General features: G+C 38.3%; 1 protein-coding gene across 3 annotated transcripts in view; it reads right to left on the bottom strand.

Moving 5' to 3' along the window:
* Nucleotides 1-20,444, bottom strand: part of Chrdl1 (chordin like 1) — a 105,681-nt gene that overhangs the window by 6,128 nt on the left and 79,109 nt on the right. For 2 of the 3 annotated variants that reach the window (XM_051177965.1, XM_051177967.1), the window contains exons 7-10: nucleotides 18,442-18,509; nucleotides 11,146-11,314; nucleotides 7,718-7,912; nucleotides 1,876-2,043 (exon numbers count right to left, since the gene is read on the bottom strand). In XM_051177965.1, the coding sequence (XP_051033922.1) occupies nucleotides 1,876-2,043; nucleotides 7,718-7,912; nucleotides 11,146-11,314; nucleotides 18,442-18,509 (600 nt within the window). Of the gene's footprint in view, nucleotides 1-1,875; nucleotides 2,044-7,702; nucleotides 7,913-11,145; nucleotides 11,315-18,441; nucleotides 18,510-20,444 lie in introns of all 3 variants that reach the window. The other variant, XM_051177964.1, reaches the window with a different exon arrangement.

Genomic DNA, 20,444 nt, shown 5'->3' with positions numbered 1-20,444 from the left:
GAATTCACCAAGATGTACAAATTTTCCTTTGGGAAATAGTCACAATTCTTGCAAGCTTCTCACAAAACAAAACAAAACCAAAATAACGGAGGTGGGGTCCTTATGGATTGGCCCACAGTTTCCTCCCTGACTAAATAGTTTTTATCAGAGGCAGGTAAATAACTGAAAATTGCCATGGAGATCAGAAACAACATGTTACCAGCTCCCTTAAACCCAGAGGTCAACATGGAAAAAAGGTTTTGCTGTGTCCAGGAAGCATAAACCTCAATAAAACTTTAGTATGAATAGAAGGCTATTGAAATGTTCTACTAGCAAATTGTAAGCCATCCATGTATTTTAGTGACGTGAAAAATACATGGCTGAGTTCATTTCTTGAGAAACTAACTGACCAGTTCTGAGTCACAGGTGACTGGTAAACATATGCACTACGTAATTAAAGATGGGAAATTGACATGCCTAAATTAAAAGCTGAAACAAGCACGGCTGAAAAGCACATGTGCACCATCGCATGCTTCCTAATTGGGGAGCGGGCATTCTTTAGAAAAATTGAGGTTGTTGGAGAAACAGAGAGAGAAAAGATGCAGTAAGCAACTATAGCAGTATTCCTGAAAGTGTGATCCAAGTGCCACTTGCATTAGCATCAGAAGATTCTGCCTTAATCATGCAATGTTTATAACATATCCAAGGCATATTGAATTCTCATCTCTGTGTAGGACTAGCTAGCAACCCTTTAGTACACTTCTGTACATGATGCTGAATCAATATATGTTTGAACACTGGTTATCATTGTTGCTCTTTTGAGACAGGGTCTTATTGTGTAGCCCTGTCCTTGAACTCACAGAGATTCACCTGCTTCTGCCTCCTAAGTGCTGAGACTGAAGATAGATGCCACCATACCTGCATATGTAAGTACCCTTAAATCTTGGACAGGAAGTAGGTTCAAAAAGATAGATATTACTGTTCAAATGAAATCTTATCCCTACTCTTGGATTCCTGGAAAACCTGACCAGACTAGATCATCCCTAGTCTTGTCTAAACAATTTGCTATGAGTAGATGAAGGATCCCACGAGTATTGAATAGAACATTGCTGGTTCTGGGGGCTGCTGTGGGAAATCAAAAAAGCAACTGGATATCATGACAGGGATTATTTTGAGTGAGACTACCGTCTTCTTTACATTGTATGTGTGTCTTCTTAACAGAAGTATGGTGGGGGAGGGGTACTTGTGTACCAGAGCACACATTTGAGGGCCTGAGGACAATTAACTTGGGATTGTGGGATTCAATTCCCCCTTTCACCATATGGGTCCCAGGGATTGAACTGAAGCCACCAGGCTTGCCAACAAACTCATTTACCTAGTGAGCCATCCCCTTGGCTCAAGACCGTAATCTTCTTAAAACTAGGAAGGATGTTATAAATTGATCTTAATCCAGAGTGTACGGTATAATTCCAGAGACAAAGCTTCACAGTAAAGGGATAGGTTTTTCTCTTTTCTGAGCTTGGAAAGGGAGACTGCAGTTTCTTAGTTTACAACATAGGCCATAGATTAGAAGCACTTTGAGGCTTTATGGAAACACTGATTCACATGCCTGGCTCAGATGAACAAATTAGACTGTGGTGGTAGGGCTTAGTTATTAGATATAAAAATCAAACCAAAACAAAAGAAATGACAACCTTGGGGATCTCAAGAGTTAATACTTAATCTGTAGAGTGTACTGTGTTAAATTTGCAAACACAACACTCGGGCCAGACACCATCAGTTTCTAAGCAAAGGGATAACGTCTGACCCAAATACAACTACCATGCTAAAGTAAAATCAAGTTGAGTTGTCCCTTCACCCCACTTACAAACACAAACTTAATGGTGTTTTGCTCACCCTTTCGAATGGTCCAAACGTGAACCTCTACTTGAGGTGGTCTCTCAGTCTCCAGTGCTATTTTTCTGGTAGTCTCTCCATCCTCCATGAACACGGACTCATAAACAGGCATGGTTTCTTCTCCACAAAAGTAACCTTTGCTGTCAAAGTTTTGGCTTGGAGGTTCTTCTGGAACCAGGAAGCAAGTAGTAGAATTTTGGCATGGTGTTTGAAAACTAGAAGTGAACTTCTGAATTTAGCCATCTCATTGTTTAGAACAGTTGACATAGCAGAAGTAGACAATCAACAGGACCAAGTTTTACAGAGACAACATTCCCAGATTTACCTTACTAATTCATCTCAGGCTGCCCCTCTAGCAGCCACCAAATCACCAAGACACATCTAAGCTCTCATGAGCCCAGGTGATGACAGAATTAGTGGCTCTTTAGGGCACACCCACAAACTGAACTGAATCTCCCTACAACAGTCACTGAAAAATGGACTTTGATGAAGAAGAATACTATAGCCAGGTATAAATCACTTAGGTACTTAAGGGAACACTGAATTTTCCATACTAGGGTAGAATTGTGTTCTGTTCAGCTCAGTGTTGCTGAGAGGCCTAGGAGGTGGATTGACAGAGGGCTTTGGATAGCTTTTCTGACATCATTTCAGTATACTTAGAAAATACTCGTGACATTCATTTATGTGCATATACTTGCCCAACGGATCCATCCAAATTGGCTTGACATTTCTGAATGCTCTTTGATTTGTTTGGAAGAGGAATGATAATACCGGATCAGCACCAGTGCCAAAATCTAGATGTTAGATTAGTCATGTGTATGCTATGCCAAATGAACAACACACACACACACACACACACACACACACACACACACACACACTGGTTAGATCCACTTCATGTGGATTCATGTATGGCTAGCCATTGGACTTCAGCTCCCAGAAACCTAAAGGTACCAGCCCCATAATTACATAGCATTTCATACCATACTCCCTTTGCCAAGGCTCCATACAAAAAGAAAAGAAATTCTCCTTATTGTTGGTGATAAATTCCCAGATTATTGGTAAAATTTTCCTTTGATGGCTTTATAATCAGCACCCCCTTCCGGTGTATATTCAAAGTATATAACTCAAATAAGAAATACTGGAGAGAATCCTTATACACCCTGAAAACTTTAAGAGTATGGAGAAGCTGTCTGTAAGAATATCTGAGCCATCAGGGATAAATCCACAGAAGGTTGAATGTTTGAGTAATCTGTGGCTCATACTGACAAGAGACTCACTGTTGTCCAATCAGGCACATCGGGCTGGACATTGTAATCAATTTGCTATTGTATGTCTCTTTTGGACCTGATTAAGTTTCCTCTCTACCACTGCCTCCCACCATTTGGCACGGTGAGGACAAAACCACCATCATCTCTTGACAGTTCCAAGTTGGATCACTCATTTTGTGGATTATCCTAGAATCAAGTTTTCTTTCTCCCTTTGCCTTTTATTTTAAACATTTTATTACTTGGCAGGCCAGTATTTTTTTTTCTTTTTGGTGATGTTAGGCAATTAAGGTTGTGTGCTTACAGTTTTCAAATCCGAACAAGGAGGTCATGGAGTGTACAGGGACTTCTATGAATTCAATTGTCACCTTTGCAAGGAGAGCTGACTTTGTTAAACTTTGCTCAGCAGCTTAATACTGGCTATGAATGTAATGGACATGAAACTCACCCCGTGATGGCACTAGAAGTACCTGTCATGTGCTCAAAATTTTCTCAATATCCTAATGAGATATTCAGAAGCACCAAACCCTCTTAAGATCTGAATCTACACAACTGAAGAAACCCACAAATAACAAAACCCCATTAGTGACTCAGCCCTAGTTGAAACTGGAAGACACAAAACAAATTTTGTTCTTAAATGGATGTATTCAGCAAAAATTTGCACTTTCCATCTCAAGGTACATCACCTCCGTGCCCATCTACTCTCATTTCCTCTCAGTGAACCACGCCATAATTGAACTCATTTTGGGCCATGTCCATTCCCCATGAGAAAATTATCCTGTGTCCTCTAGAACCAAGAAACTTAGACACTGTTACTTTTCGAGGTGATGATGACAGATAAAGATGAGCTGGCTCATCTCAGAAAACTTTTTAAACCATACTAGTGGCATTTAATGACGAAATCAAAAAGAAGTGTGTGAGGATTTCTAGGTATTAGGGCAATACCAAAGGTATGAGAGGTTAGTTGGGGAATCTGTAGGTGTGTGTCTTAGTTCATTGGTAGACACTGACATGTAATGTAATGCTGGCTTCTAGCAGAGCAATAACAAGAGAGAAGTGGAATTTACATCCTTTATGGTGGCCTGTGTTTGATAATGATGGAGCCTGCTCTTGTTTGTTTTGATGAAACTTTTGGCTTGGTCACCAGTGAACTTATTTATTTCTTCCCTACCAAAATAACTAATATTACTCTTCATTTTTGCTTTTGCTGCTTTGTCCATTTTCCTCTAGGTCATGTGCCATTATTTTAAGAGGTCGTTGATGGTCTGATGTTCCTGTTTGTGGACCCTTTCATGTCACCCAGGAGTCTATTCAAATATCACATTTCACTGATGACTGTTTTGAAAGTGTTTCATGCATTATTTGCCATTTCCTGATTTTGCACTTTTTCCCTTCACAGTCCACATCACACGCTAAAATTACATTCTTGATTTGGTTTCACTGTGCTTCATCTTCACTACAATGCAAGGACCAGGTAGTAGCCTTTGCCTGTCATGTTCATCTCTCATTCTTCAGTGTCTGTGTTTGCATGAAGTAGGTACTTAACATTCATTTTTAGGTAGATTTCAGAACTTACTTAATGCTTTACATGTGCTGAATATATGGAGCACGCACCCTGGGCCATGCAGACATTGACTCTTGGGCACTATGATCCTTAAGAGTGATTTAGAATGCATACACCCAGTTCTGACTCAGAGAGAAAAAAATACATAGAATGTGATTGAAACTGTCTCTTTGTATGAAGACAAATGGATATACTATCTCAACACATCTGATCACCATGGGAAAACAATAAAAGTAGCTCATCCAGGGAAATTGGCTCAGTCAGTCAGATTCTTCAATTTATTGACAATTGGGATTCTGGCTGGTGGGTTTTAAAACAACAACTTTTATTATGTTTTCAAATGATAAAAGTAATACATGTTTACTATTGAAAATTTAGAAAATACAAGTGAAAGAAGAAAATAGGAATACTTGGTAAGTCAGTTATTCAAAGATGTTCTCTGTAAACATTCTGTCATAGTCCCTTCCACACAAACTTTTTAATACAAAAATTAAGTATAATGCACATATTTTTGTAGCTTGCTCTTTTAACTTAATATTTCCATGCCAGCAGTCTTGGTTTATGATGCTTTTAATGGTTACATAATATTTCATAGTGTAGTTACACCATAATTTAGCCATTCCCTTATGATTGAGTTTTCTGATTATTGTCAATGTTTCACTATTACAAATAACACTGCACCGGAAGAGCCTAGCTTCTCTATCTTTATGTATCTCCATTTACTTTCTCAGGGTAAGCCCAAAGGTGGAGTTGCTTATCTGGATGCATTCAAGCCACCACCAACCTGAGAAGGAAATTCGTTTTAAAGCAATGCACACTCTGTGTCCCATTTTCCTCTTTTATTTGGAATCACTCATATGAATAAAATCCTAAGCACAGTGTGAAACGAGAGTCTGTCTGAAAATCAAAGAATCAAACTAGAAAACCCAATCTTCAGTATTTAGGTAACTATTAATTTTTGCCTAAGTTTATCCTCTATTACTCTTTAAGTTTAAATGTTAGAACTTTGATCAAAGGGAAAAATGTGTTGGGGGATTGTAACTGACATTAAGATTTGTGGCTCAAATGAGACCCCAGCCTTAGAAGGGAATATAAGTCACCATGTTTGGGTGTCCCTGATATCCACATCATTTCTAGTGTATGCTTGCTGCCTACTCCTAATAAGCACACTTCTTCTTGAATTTCAGTATCCTGATTTCTACTATTGGCCAGCTCTTTGTATCCACATCCTGTGCCTTTCACCATGGAAGATGAAAGGCATTATATTTACCTTAAATTATTACTTCTCAAGCAGACTCACTTGAGAATCTTAATTACAGATTTGGATGCATGGCAGGTGGAGGCCAGAGAATCAGCATTTATAATTAGCTCCCAGGTGCTTCTGGAGCACCAATCACATTAAAAAGCCATGAACCACTGTAAGCAGGCACCAAAAGTTCTCAGCCCTTTCTGCATATCCAAGGAGTCTGAGGCACTTAGAAGAGTCTCAAGCCCAGGCCACAGTTCAAGTCAATTAAATCATAATCTCTGGAGATGGGCAACAGGTACTTTGAGAAGCTCCCTGGGATTCTAATATGCAGACAATTTCATGGATCATAGACAGTGTAAGGAAAGATTCTCATGTACTTACACTTAATGCATGTTTGCCTGCAAGGCAGGAGAGACTGTTTAATGGAAGGGATAAATGATGTATCCATGTCCATTTTAAAAAAGAGTTTGTCACTTGTGTTTACATAAATTCTTTACAGAAGGCCTAAGAAGTGATGAATTAATGTACCTGGGAATGGCTAATTGATGGTGGGATTCTGAGATGGTGAGGAGGGTGGCTATGGAAAATCACTTGCTTCAACCACATCATTTTGAAGAAAAACATATGGAGGCTCAGAAAGTTGAAGGGGCTTGTTCTAGGCCAAACAGAATAGCTGTAGCAGACCTAAGGTACAATGCCAACACTGTAGATGGCATAGTTTGTTTTAAATCTAGCTCATGTATTGAAAACCACCATTTGAAAAATGTCTTTAAAAAATTAGCAATATTTTCAAGTAGAAAAGACAGTGGGCTGGAAGTGACCTGGGTTTAAGGCCTTGACTGTATTAGCCATTAGTTTCATGACTTTGGGAAAGCCAGTTTATACATTTCACTGTTCTTGTCTTTAAAAGAGAAATAATATAATTATAGGATTTTAGTAGTGGAAGGTGGTGAAGGAGAAATAGAGGCTTGATAATAGACACTAAAACACCATTAGAATGAATTATTTCTATTTTTCTGTAGCACAGTACAGTTACCATAGCAAAACCATTTTATGATAAATTTTAAAATAGCTAGAAGAGTCTAGGGATAAACACCATAGGAGATGGAATGATAATTACCCTGATTTCATAATCATACATTGTGTATATGTCTTGAATTATCATACTGTACCTCATAGTTATATACAGATACTATGTCTCAAAAATTAAAACATAAAATGCAAATAAAAATATAAAAAATGGAGCATACTGATAAAGCTTTACTTTTTCACACGGGGCTAATGAGGCCCATATATATATATGGATCTAGTATATTTTCATATAATGACCTTACATTTGGACCAGAACCTAATCTTCATCAACTGTAACTCATGCATCTTTCATCTGAAAAGAGTACTGGGTTATGGCTAGAAGTGAGTTAGTGTTTTAAAAAGTGTAAGGTGTGGCTCTTTTTCTGAATAGTGATAACATAAACTCTCCAGTTTAGAAAAGCAACAACAAGCTAAGCAATTTGGCATGTGTGGGAAGTTGTAGACACAAGAAACTCTCCAGAATATTTCTGATTATTTAATTCCTTCAAAGCAACCATCACTTTCAGAAGATGAAAGAATGAAGTTCATTCTTGCTAGAACTATTATCATTAGAATTATATGACAGATCTTTTATGTTTCTGATGCACAAAGAAAATCAAATAGGATTCTGTGTGAATCTCATTCAACCAAAGGCAGGGCCTCCAGCCAACGCACCTTTTGCCTTTTTACCTGGACACACCTTGCAGCACTTTCCATCAATTTTTTGAGGATACTTGCAGGGGTATCGATTGGGGCAGTGGATTTTCTTACATTCTTGCTTGGTGACATTGCAAGTGCATAGCACACATTCCACAATGCCAAATGCCCGTAGATTTGGGTGCCAGGACTCTCCATGAGAATAGGTCTTTCCATTGGAAACACACACTGAAGGAGAACACAGGGGTAGAGAGGGAAGATGAATTAGTAGGCAAAAGCATGCGTTTACAGAGGTAGTTTTTGGCCATAGCACTGTTGGAGTGATAAGCTACCTTCAACCATTATCCATATGCCTCTGCAGCAGCAGCCGGAGTCTCACAAACAGTCTGAGAAATAATGGGCAATCTGCAAATAGTTTTTCAACAAGGCAATGAATGAATTCATTGAAAGTGGAGTTCTATTTGTCCTGAATGTCTGATAAGGTATCTCTAGTAGACTGTAGTATTTTTAATATTTTGAGTGGTACAGAAAATATTTGTGGTCCAAGTGGTTATGTTTGGGGGGTGTAACAATTTCCAAAAGAGATTTGTTAACCAGGAGAGCTAGATGCAAAAACTAGTTCTCCTTTCAAAGAGCCAGTTTCATCTATATCCTGAATCAAATCCATTCAAAATATCAAATGTTATGAGAGTCTGGTCTATCAATAAAGATAGATGGGCATAGGAGTTAGTGTCGACAGACTGTATTTTGGTATAGGAAGAGGGATGCTATGACAAGAGAGAGGAAAAGGACATATATTTCTTGGGTAACTAGTGAGGGGGTGAGGCATTTTTTTTTTCAGTTTCCCATTGGTAGCTGCTACAGCAAATCAAACCAATGCTTGCATGCTTGCCTTACAGATAGGTATCTTTTGTCCCTCAGACAGTTGTTGAAGGAGAAGAATGGTCATTGACTCTATGTTTTTTTGAGGTATCTTGAAAGAGCATATATTGGCATTAAAGGCAGAGGGAACCTATGAAGGAAAAGGGACACAGAACATCCTTCAGATATGTCAACCTTAAACCTGTTAGGCTACTACTATACAGCATGGACCTGGGTTCCAGGGAAATAAATGGACAAGTAGTGCTATAAATGGAGAAGTCTGAGAATGAATATTCTTCATTTCTGAAAGGCTCAGACTGCGGATATTTCAAGCCATAAATGGGCGTGGGTGTGACTTTCATTATTCCATCACCTCATCATACCCAAGGAGACCTGTCGGCATCTCAATCAACATTATCTCTAGGGTAGGGTGTATCTCTTTGGGCAAGGCTGGGGGGGGGGGAAGGCATATTCCCACTTGGGGCGTTTCTAGGAATTGACTGATTTGGCTGCAATACAGACTCAGGATGAATCATTAGGCTATTTCTTTCTCATCAAGTCCACTGGGTCACATTAACGAATATGAAAGATGTTGGCTGTCTTTTATTGCCTTTTGCAAGAACTGCTTGAGTACAGGGCCCTCTAACAGGTCAGTCTGTGTGAAGATTTCCAAGAACCTAACCTGGAGAAGATCCCAGTGCACGGAGAGTATCAACAGATACCTAAAGTGTGAGGCTCAGGGCTCTGAACAGAAATGGAAATTAGGCAGGATGTGTTTTTCTCTTGCTTACTCCTTCCTTTCTCTGTCTTCACGACACTAACACTGTCTTCTAGACCCTTTTGGACAAGTGGCTACAGAATTGGCTTCAAGAACATTTTGGCAGAATTCAAGTTTAAAATGGAGGACTCTTGTTGCTTTTCTTCTGTGATTTTTTTTTTTAACAAAGACCCGAATGTATATGACACAGGGGACCTTGTCACTACAGAGATCAGAAAGGTGATCAATACTCGGGGAAAATAAGGCAGGCAGCACTATCTAAGCTAAGCTTCATCTTCCTTCTAAACATTTGAACTGTGGGAACAGTCCAGACTAGGCAGAATCCCACACTCTGCAGGGGAATAAAATGTAGCCCTTAGAAGGGAAGAGAGCCTCCTCCCATCAGCTAAATTCCAAAAGATGATTTTGAATCATCCAGCTGGGGTTTGGGCGTTAAGGTGAAGACAAGAGAGTCTTCAGTGAACTCTAACAGAAAGGTCAAGAGAGAAAGGATGTATCCAGATAAACATGGCAGATGAGGAAATACGAAGCAGCCAGGGCTTTTGTAGGGCACTGAGGCAGTGAGGGGATGAGCCTCTACTGTGAAAAATCAAGAGTTCTTAGGGAAATTATGGTATTTGGGACTTTCAAAAACTTATTTTTGTCCTCAATCATTTTTTAAGGCTTTGTAATGCTTCCAAAGCAAATGGAATCTATTGGGGGCAATTTAGCATTGAAAAATCCAACTGTATCTTTACCTAACTCTTCTTCCTTCCATGAATTTTATCAGAAAGCGTTGGAACTTAAAAGTCATAAATTTCAAATCAAACACAGATCAATAATAAGTATTTCTAACTATTTTAATAACCACATTTTTTATTAAAGTGCATTTAGAATTTTTAAAATTGATGTTTTTATGTATAATCTGAATTTTACATGTAACTAGTAACAGATGTGATGAACTAGCTTTGGCTTGACCAGCTCTGTTGAGATTTGTCCTAGGAGTTCTTCATAATGGATTGTTTTTCACCCATGTTATTCTTCATTTGGTTTAATAATTTGCTTTTATCCTACTCAAAGTATTGCCTTTTGATTTATTTTCTTTCTAAAGGAAACAAAACATGCTTATGGTAATGTAAAAAGGAACCAGTTGAGTCTTTATTCCAGAGAACTGATTGACAGTATACCCAACAAACTAAGCACCAGCCAATATTATGCTTTTCTCCTCTTCTCACCTCTGCTACTGGAGTTGGGGCAGCAGAGGCCAGAGGAGAGAAATCTGTACCAATGAACATATATGAATGCTCATGCAATCAGACTCATGGCTGAGTGAACTACAATGTTAACCTGCTCAGTGGTCCTGGTTTTCAGCCAGGTGGTTTCTGGATTTCTCACTGGCTCACTCAAATGGAAGGATGATCTCCTCATTTTCTAAATGCTGAATCAAAATCTCTTAAGATTTGAGCCAGGAATATTTAACAAGTATCCCAGGAGAAAGGCCATTTAAAACTGAACTATTGAGAAGAGCTTTAGAAGTGTTTGGCATCAAGTACCTTTGAATGTTGGGTGCCCTGCTTATTAAATATCAGTGGATTTCCCCAAGTGACCTCCCCTTCCCACAGGCAACAGAAAAAGTGCTAGAAGTTGCTTCATAAGCACAAAGGTACTTGTGTATACATTCTGGATGCCTTTGTGGAAAGTCCTACAAGTCCTCTCACTTGTTCATACCCACTTTGAAGACCACATTTAGGGATGCACATGTGAACATACACTATTTATGGGATAAAGAGTCCTGCCCCAGGTTTGGTCTCTAAAGATCAGGCATGCTGAGGATACCCTTTACCTTGTCCGTGTTTGTGCTTGTTATTGATGACAATCTGCACAATTGTTCCTGATGCTTGCTGGGAATCCATAAGAGCTCCCCGGTGACTTCTCCCCCCAGGAAATCGAGGAGGACCTCCAGCTTGTCTGCTTGGTGGAGGATCATAGGGTGAACGGAGGTAAGAATGTCTCTATAAATGACAGGGAAAAAATGAGTCCAAAACAAATATCAACAAGGAGATGTCAGGAATTGAGTTCTATATGTCAGCAGTAATTCAATGAATTTGATTTTTAATGACAAACTCTGGTCTTAACTATATCTTCCTATATCAACAAAGGTAAGGATGTGATTGTGAGAAAGCAGTACTGGCAATTCGCTGAGGTTTTCCTCTCTCCTTAAAGATTGGACAAGATTCACAGAGAAACATGTGAGGAAGAAAGCAGCCCCAAAGGATAAAGCACCTTCCTGCTATGAGACTCCTATTTCCCAGTTTAAGAGCTAGTCTGCAACAAAAGGCAGAAGGTAACAGGTCACAGGAAAAGTCCAAAGTGATGTTTAAATTATGAGGAGATATGCTTGTCGGGGAGGGTTTGTGGCCTGGGTCATGAACAGTGGGTAGACTTTTTTTTTTTTTTTTTTAAATAGGCAGTTTTCGGGGAATATTCCACAGAAGTTTCCAAATTGAGAAGGTGTAGCAGAGAACATAGAGTCCTTAAAAGGGAACAGTTGAAGGATAACATTCCAACAGGGGATTGGAGCCAGATCATGGAGGACTTTAAATGACAAGCTAACGGGTAAGTACTTTATTTGGTAAAGGATAGAGGTGATAGAGGTGGAAATATGGAAGCCTCTGAGGGATTTTTTTTTTAAAGTCAAGAAGTGACTTAATCAAGAGTTTGTTCCAAAGCGCTAAACCCTGTTATGTGTCAGTGAACCGAACAAGAGCAAAAGATGGGGGTCAAACAGGGTCTTGAGAATGTATAATGAGAGTGTAAGCACAGACAATGATAGAAGATGACACAGCAGAGCACTTCACTGATACACAACAGTGAAAGGTCTGTGGAATCAAGGACTTTGTTTTGTTCACTGCTGTATCTGCAGTGCCTAGAACCATGTCTAATACTAGAATGTACTCATCCATAACTGTTAAGTGAATAAAAGCACTTTCCCACTCTCTTGTGGTACTAATAAAGCAACAACTATTCTTTCATCAAGAGTTAAGGAAATGATAAGCTCAATGCTTCTTCTCCGTCCTGTTCCCTGGAGCTGAGCACAGGTAGAAAGGGATGGCTTGAATAAGGATGAAACCTTAAGGGTTAGAGAGTTAATATGCACCGTTTTAGGGGAGCTTGCCATGGGTAAAGAAGGCAAAGCCAATGAAAAGATTTCACAGGCAGTTAAAGAGGAAGATCCTTAAACTCACTGATGGAGAGAGCTGACAAACTGAGATACTTAGGGTATTCTGGACTCAACTTATGGCAACACGAATTTACATTGCTATGTGTCATAAGAAAATCTTTAGAAATTGCTTTGGGAGAAGGAAAAAGTGAACAGAAATTGGAATAAAAGGATTCTTTTTGACCCCTGACATAAGACGTCATTCTCCATATCTAAGAGTCCACTCGGGCACACGGCCATAACAATTCACACAAACAAGAATTTGCTCCAATTTGTTATCATGCACATGGATGGGATTCTCAGGGCAAATACTTCTCATTCCCACAATGGTTTATATGCCTCTTTCTGCTATAATCTGTTGCATTCCACGAAGGCCATTACAGAGTGTTCTTTCCTTCCTGTTGTTTGACAATATTTTGCCAAAATAACAACGAGAAGAAAGTTCGCATGGTGGGTGTCCCATTGCTGCTGAAAGAAAGGTGTTCAATAGCAATACAACTAAAGGGGAGGCCAGTAACCTTGGAATAGTTGCAAGCACATTAAGTTCTCTAATTCACTATGGTGAGCACATAATGCAAAACTGGTCTTAGCACTGAGGTATAGTGTGGGCAATGGTTTGAAACAAAGAACTAAAGCAGAAGCTTCAGAGATTGTCAGCTGAGGCCCTTTTGTAGACTGCTTGGTCCCACACATTTATTCAAGCTTGAAATGGCTCCACAGTCTTGTCTATTTGAACATTTGGCCCTTGGCTGGTGCTACGGGTTATGGAACCTTTGAGATGTGAAATCCATCTGACTGGGGCCCTGGACAAGGACCTTTGACACTTACACTTTCCCCCTGTTCCAGTCTGGGTCTCTCCATCTTGGTCCAGCAACACCATGTGAGGAGGTGCAATGATTGCTCCTGCCACTACAAATTGATCCACTCCTGCCACCACACCTCCTCTGCCGTGATGGCCTGACATCTCCTGAAACTGTGTGTCAAGTAGTCTTTCTTATCAAGTAGCTTTTGTCAGCCATTTGTTACAGCAGAAAGAGAAGTGACTACTATATCATGTCAGTCTTTGGTTTGCAGGAAGAGAAGCTGAGAACATAGAGGAGGGTGAATTTATTCAGAATAACAGGGTTGATATTTGAGGATGGAGTGGTATTTAGAACAGAACTAGGAAAAGAAAGGAGAAAACAAGCAAACGAGGAGGAAGAATGGTCAGCAAACTTTTGGCCAAAAGCTATTCTAAGCAGAAGGCCTTTTAGCTATAGTTTTTACAACAGCATACACAAACAGAACTCTACCATGATTGCATATGAGGGTTACCCAGTATTAAAAATGCCAAGAACAGGTTGTCACTCCCAGAGATTCTGATGTAACTTGCCTGAGGTGAGGCCTGAGATTCAGGAGTTTTATATACTATGTGGAGGTAGGGAATCACAGACATACAGGAATTGTGGGGCAAGAGATTGTGAGGTGACGGCTATGTACATGTTTTTAACTTTTTATACCTTTTGAGATTATAATTGTAGCTTTTCTCCCATTTCCTCCCCTCAAACCCTCCCATATGCTCTTCCTTCCTCCTTTTCTAATTTATGGCATGTTTTCATTAATTGTCACTGCATGCAAAAATCTATATGTATACACATTTATTCCTACATATAACCCACTTAGACTGTATAGTGGCTTTTTTTTTGAGTTTTATTTCTGATCAAAGAAAAAAAACTTCAGGGGCCAATATACCTCATACATTTGAGTATAGAAGAAAAGGCTTTAAGACATTAGAACTGTAAGTGAATTGAGAGCTTATCTTAAAAACTAGGTGTACAAAGGCTGTCTGGATTAACGACAAAGAAAAAAGGCTTGTTTGAAATATAATTTTGGTTGTTTCTGACTTACTAACTTGAAGGTCTGAAAACTTTTTTTCAGCTTATGAGGTGAATTTAAACCAATTCTTTTTCTATTGAGAGAAAACCCCTCCACTGCAGAAGCTCCCCATAAACTTCTCTTTCCTTACTCTCATGTTTAAAAGATAAGGGGTTTGCATGGTCTCACTCATATAAGAATCTAAACAGTTGCTCAAATGTAGAATGTGGTACCAGGCAAAAGTAGTGAGGGAGAAGGGATGGGGCAAAGGTGAGCACTAAGTCTTGTTTAGAGAGCAGAAAGAAGATCTGTCATGCTACTGATTGTATATAACAATAATTAAGTACATATTGAACCCATCTAGAAGAAAGAATAATGAAAGTTTTCACCACACACAAATTATAAATGAGGAGATATATATATGTGCAACATGATTTTAACATCACGCAGTATATGCATTATTGAAATACTACATGGCAACTGATAAAATTTTACATATTAGTGAATTTTTAAAGAAAGGATAATGGGGTGGGGGTGTCCAGTGGCTAACAACATATATTGCTCTTGTAGAGGATCTGATTTAGGTTCCAAGTATCCATGTCTGGTGGCTTACAAACATCTGTAACCCCAGGTCTAAATCTAATAACCTTTTCTGCCCTCTATGGATACTGCATTCATATGCACACCCCTTCCCACATACAATTAGACAGATAATTAGAAATGTAAATAAAATCTCTAAAGGGGATAATGATTTATTGATAGAAATGGAAAATATTAGGGTTCTAATGCTTTACCGTAGATTTGAGGGATACTGCCATTGGAGAAAACTGGGCAGAGGACATATAGGATCTCTCTGTATTATATCTTATAATTGTAAGTACACGATAGTTATCTGAAGTGAAAAAGAAATTTTGGTTCGAAAGATGACTTCAGAGTGTATTATAATCCACCCAGACACAAAATGATTATATCTTAGTTATTACTAGCCTATAATCCCTAGCTAGGAGAACTGTAAGGAGAACTCCTTATCAAACAATTTTTAACTCGCTTTATTATAAAAATTCAAAAGTAGGAATATTTTATACTGGAATTAAAGAGCCCCAAAGTCTATATCTTTCATTAAAATTTTATACAGCTAGATTAGGCATTCTGACATTGTTTTTCTGACAATCTGACTGACAAGTAGATTTTGATCTGTTTCATGTTATATCTATACTGTCCTGACTAGTTTTATGTCAACTTTACACAAATTAGTGTCATCTGAGAGGAGGAAGTCTCAACCAAGAAAATGCCTCAGAAAGAAAGATCGGGCTGTAGGCTAGCATTTAGGGTATTTTCTTAATTAATGATTGATGGGGGTGCCCATCCCATTGTGGGTGGTGCCATCCCTGGGCTGGTGGTCCTGGGATATAAGAAAGCAAGCTGATCAAGCCATGGAGAGCAAGTCAGTGAGATGCATTCTTCCACAGCCTCTGCATCAGCTCCTGCTTCCAGGTTCCTGCCCAGTTAGAGTTCCTGTCCTGACTTCATTTGATGGTGAGCAATGGTATTGAAGTATAATCTAAATAAACCCTTTCCTTCTCAAGTTTCTTTGGCCATGATGTTTCATCGCACCAATAGTAATCCCAATTAAGGCATATACCAAACTTTCCCACCATCCCAATGGTAAATCTAATGTCATTTAAAGGGGTGAGGAATGAAACTCAGAGTCCATCCTCATATATATTTCATTATCCATTATATACCCCCAATCAATATATGTTTATTTATTGGGAACCCACCATGTGCCAGGTATATACTTTTCCATTACTATAAATGCTGTGTATTATTCAAATCATATTCTACAATATCAATCCATCTTAGAACAAAGGAAAATATTTACTTATAATAAAGTGGAACCATCTGGCCACTGTCTACCAGTCCCAAATGTTTGTTCTTCTTGCTACAATCCTAGATTAAGTCATCCCTTGTGAAAGTTTGGGGGATTAATGAGGCTGATATGGGGCTTCTGAAGAACACAAAAGGAAGAAAAGAAGGAAAACTAATGAATGACATTTACCAGCAAGCTCACTGGAGTAGTCTCAGTGCTTACTGTGGAAGCTAAGTAGCATAAGTAGTGACTGGGGCTGAAGTTCTGAGTGACATCTAGCTACAGCCACTAATGCAGTTGCTCTCAACTTCTTACCAAAACAAAAAAGCTGGGTCGAGGAAAAGAGGAAATTCACAGCATGGAAAACCTATCGCTATCATGTCTTGTTAGGATCTGTACAGAATCTCACTCTAAACCAGACAGAGTGGAATGAGAAATTTTTTCCCTCATTGTGGCAATTAAATCTCTGTTGTGAAACAAATATTGCTTTTGTGAGGTGCCTAAAGTGTTGCTTTCCAGCTTGTCCATAATTCTACACTAAATTCTGGAGTAGCAATGTTCAGAAAGCAAAACTGCTAAGTTGTAAGGCAAACTGAAACATGTATTACCACTGCTGAAGCTTTTGGTATGGTGTTGGCAAGATGGGTTGTGCAAGTCAGAACTGGCCTCTGTGACAGTGAAGCCTAGCCTACCTAAGTGACAGGGTGATGTTTTTGCATCTGTCATTCAAGAGCAAAGTCTGTGAACTCTGTCATCATGCCCTCTCTGTTTATGAAAATAGCCTGCTCTATAATTATCTAGTCTTCTGACTTATTTCTAGATTCTAAGGTTTGACAAAAATCATGTAATTGTATTTATTATTAAATTAACTCATACCATGGAAAAACACGAAGTCACAGAATATTAAGAAGTCAAAGTCTGCTTTTCCTCATGTCTACTTCTGTCCTTCTATTACTATTCTTATCATGCGGATGCAGGACCTTTCAGATAGTTCTCATTTATACATTTATAAAAGCACAAACACATTTTACATTTGTCTTATTATGTTTTGAGTTTTTCTTTCTGTATTGATACATATAGATGTGATTTTGCTTTTAAAATTATTTACGTATTTTCTTATTGTATGTGCGTGTGTGTGTGTGTGTGTGTGTGTGTGTGTGTGTGTGTGTGTGTGTATGATCATACTTGTACAATGGTATGGCTGTGTGTGGAGGGCAGAGGAAAACTTGAGTTGATTCTCTCCTTTCAACATGTTGGTCCTCGAGATAAGACTCATGCTTGGCAGCCACGTGCCCGATGAGCCATCTGTCAACTCACATTATATATTCATTAATAACTTCAAGTATCCCAGTGATTGGTCATATAGAGCCAAGCCTATATTGATAAATACTTATGCTAATTTGTTAAACTTATGAAAACAATGCTGCAATGACATTTTAAAAATGGTTCTTATTCGGCAGGTGCATTTTGTCATTGCTCCTGTCTGTGTGAAATGACAAACACCCTTGTACTTGGAAACACTTTTGTAAGCCCCTTAATGTGATTTATTCTTTGAGCTTGAACATTTCCTTTTCAAATTTCAAGATGTTTGAAGATTAACTCTTAGAATTCATACTTAGAGATGTTCTATTTTGTTAATTGATTAAATAAAAAAATATATATATACACATACATATATTAGAGAGAGAGAGAGAGAGAGAGAAGAGTTCTACTTGTTAGACTTATTCTAAGATTTGTGCTAGCAACAGAAATAAGGGTAAAGGAAGGAGAATCTGGCCCACATTTTTTTCTTTGAACTGCATGACCAAGAGCTTTTAGGTTTATAAGGAATCTAACGAAAAGGATGAAGTAGACTATGTTAAAACCACATAGAAAGCATTCACTGTTGAGAAGAGGGATGGTGACTGTCTTCCTTAGACAGAACATACAGATTTGTCTGGTCATGCGAAAAGAGTACCAACTTCTGATCTAGACAAAAGGCTATGGTAGTTCTTCATTCATGTTCTTGCACTAATTAGAGATGATAAATATTTAGAGCTTGGTGATGACATCATTCAGTTTCTCTGAGGAAGGAGAAGAAAGTGATGTTAGAAATGGGTCCACTTTTGGATTTGATGGAGACTTTTTTTCCATGGGGGAAAAAAGCTTGGCTTGTTGCTGTAGAGTGTGGAAATCTTGGAGCTCTTCACACTTACTGCTTCTCTGTTGGCAGGCTGCCGGAAGATATCGCCATCAGAATGTTCCCATGACAATTCTCCATCCCCTGTTTATTAAAAAGAAATAAAAAAAGAATCAAACATACATAGAAGGGAAAAATAACACCCTTTTGACCCAGCCACATTTTTGGAACTATGTTTCTAAAGTTCTCAAGGCATTTTAGTTCTTAAAAAAAACAGTACTGAACAATTTCTCTGGGTGGGTCTCATGATTCAAAACAACTCAGAAGAAAGTTACCAGTTTCTAAATAGATCAACTGGTAACATTAACCAGAATTTGGAATATAAAAGGGAAAATAATCACTTTTACCTTAATATAGCCATCACTACTTTTGCTTATTTTATTCTAGTGATAGTTAAGTATTTTACAGATCATATTTAATGTGTGTTTATACTATCCTTAAACAATGATTTTTGAAGTTTTCGTTAGTAAAGATTTAAGTTCACCATTATGTCTCTGAGTAGCTATGAATTGATTTAAAAGTAAAAGTTAAACTTTCTATGGTTAGAGTATTTACGCAAGAAGTATCCAAGATGCTGTCTTTCTTAGTTTTTCTTTAATGGTTTTATAAATTCATATATGAATGCACTATTTACTATGGTTAGTTCCACTCCTCCATACCCTCCCAATTTATCCCATGTCCCTCATCATTCACTCTCAAATTCATGATCTCTTCTTTAGTTACTATTGTTACACACACACACACACAAACACACACAAACACATATACATAGGTATATAGATCAGAAAAAAATCTAAAATTCATATAGAGGTCAAAGCAATCCCAAGTAAAAAGAATAATGCTTAAGGGGGTTCCCATGCCACATTTCAAGCTATATTACAGAGCTATAGTAATAAAACAGCACAACACTGTCTTTAAGTTTGATCTGACACACCTTTCTCTAGGTTAGTATTTCTGAACCTGTGTGTCATTACTCCTTTGGGGGATTGAACGACCCCTTCACTGGTGTTGCCTAAGGCCTTCAGAAAACACTATTCATGTTATGATCATAACAGTTGCAAAATTACAGTTCTGAAGTGGCAACAAGAATAATTTTATGGCTGGGGGTTTCACCACAACAGGAAGAACTGTTTTAAAGAGTGGCAGAATTAGGAAGGGCGAGAACCACTGCTCTAGGTCTGTATGATCCACTCTTTGAGTAAATCCACTGAAGTCTTCCAGAATAGCTACCGTTTTGTTTTAAGCTAGGGTCTTGCTATGTAGTTGGAGCTAAACTCATTATATAGCCCAGGTTGTTCTGGAGCTCACTGTCCTTCCTTCTGCCTCAAGTTGACATTACAGGGGTGCAACACTACACACAACTCGGAATAACTGCTTCTAAGAGAAAGACTTTATGTTAAATGTTTTGGGAAATATAAGCATACATAAGATATGGGTATTCATCAATTGATCAAAAATAAAAATAAATTGGCTAATTTTCAAGAAGCTTTGGTTACCTATGACAAGCATATATATATATATATATATATGTGTGTGTGTGTGTGTGTGTGTGTGTGTGTGTGTGTGTGTGTGTGTGCACATAATATGTACATATATATATACATATTGTATTATGCTAAACACCTGCTAGCTATTAAACAGGATAACATAGAACATGGACAAATAGGATCTTTCTGCTATAATTAATCCCTCAAGCTTTCAAAACCTTGGAACTAAATAGTAACCTTTTAACTGGTTCAGGTACATGATAACACTATTGGGGAAGTTTATGTAATTTTTCAGGACTCGAAAAAGCTTGAAAATTAACTTGATAGCCTCCTGCCTTAGCTTCGCACATTCCAGGATTATAGGCTTGAACTACAGTGTCTAGATCATTTATTTGATTTATATTGCCTGAAGGACTTAGTATCCTACACTGTTTAAAAAGTAGAGAACTTCAGACATAATTTTGTGCAAGTATTACATGGAAGAGATGGAGAAACCAAAGTCAGAAAGTAAAGTAGCTATTCATAGTTAAAC

The sequence above is a fragment of the Phodopus roborovskii genome, unplaced genomic scaffold (genome assembly GCF_943737965.1).
Source record: "Phodopus roborovskii unplaced genomic scaffold, PHOROB, whole genome shotgun sequence".
Taxonomy (NCBI): Eukaryota; Metazoa; Chordata; class Mammalia; order Rodentia; family Cricetidae; genus Phodopus; species Phodopus roborovskii.
Note: the sequence above shows the minus strand (reverse complement) of the source record. Positions and strands in the feature narration are given on the sequence as shown.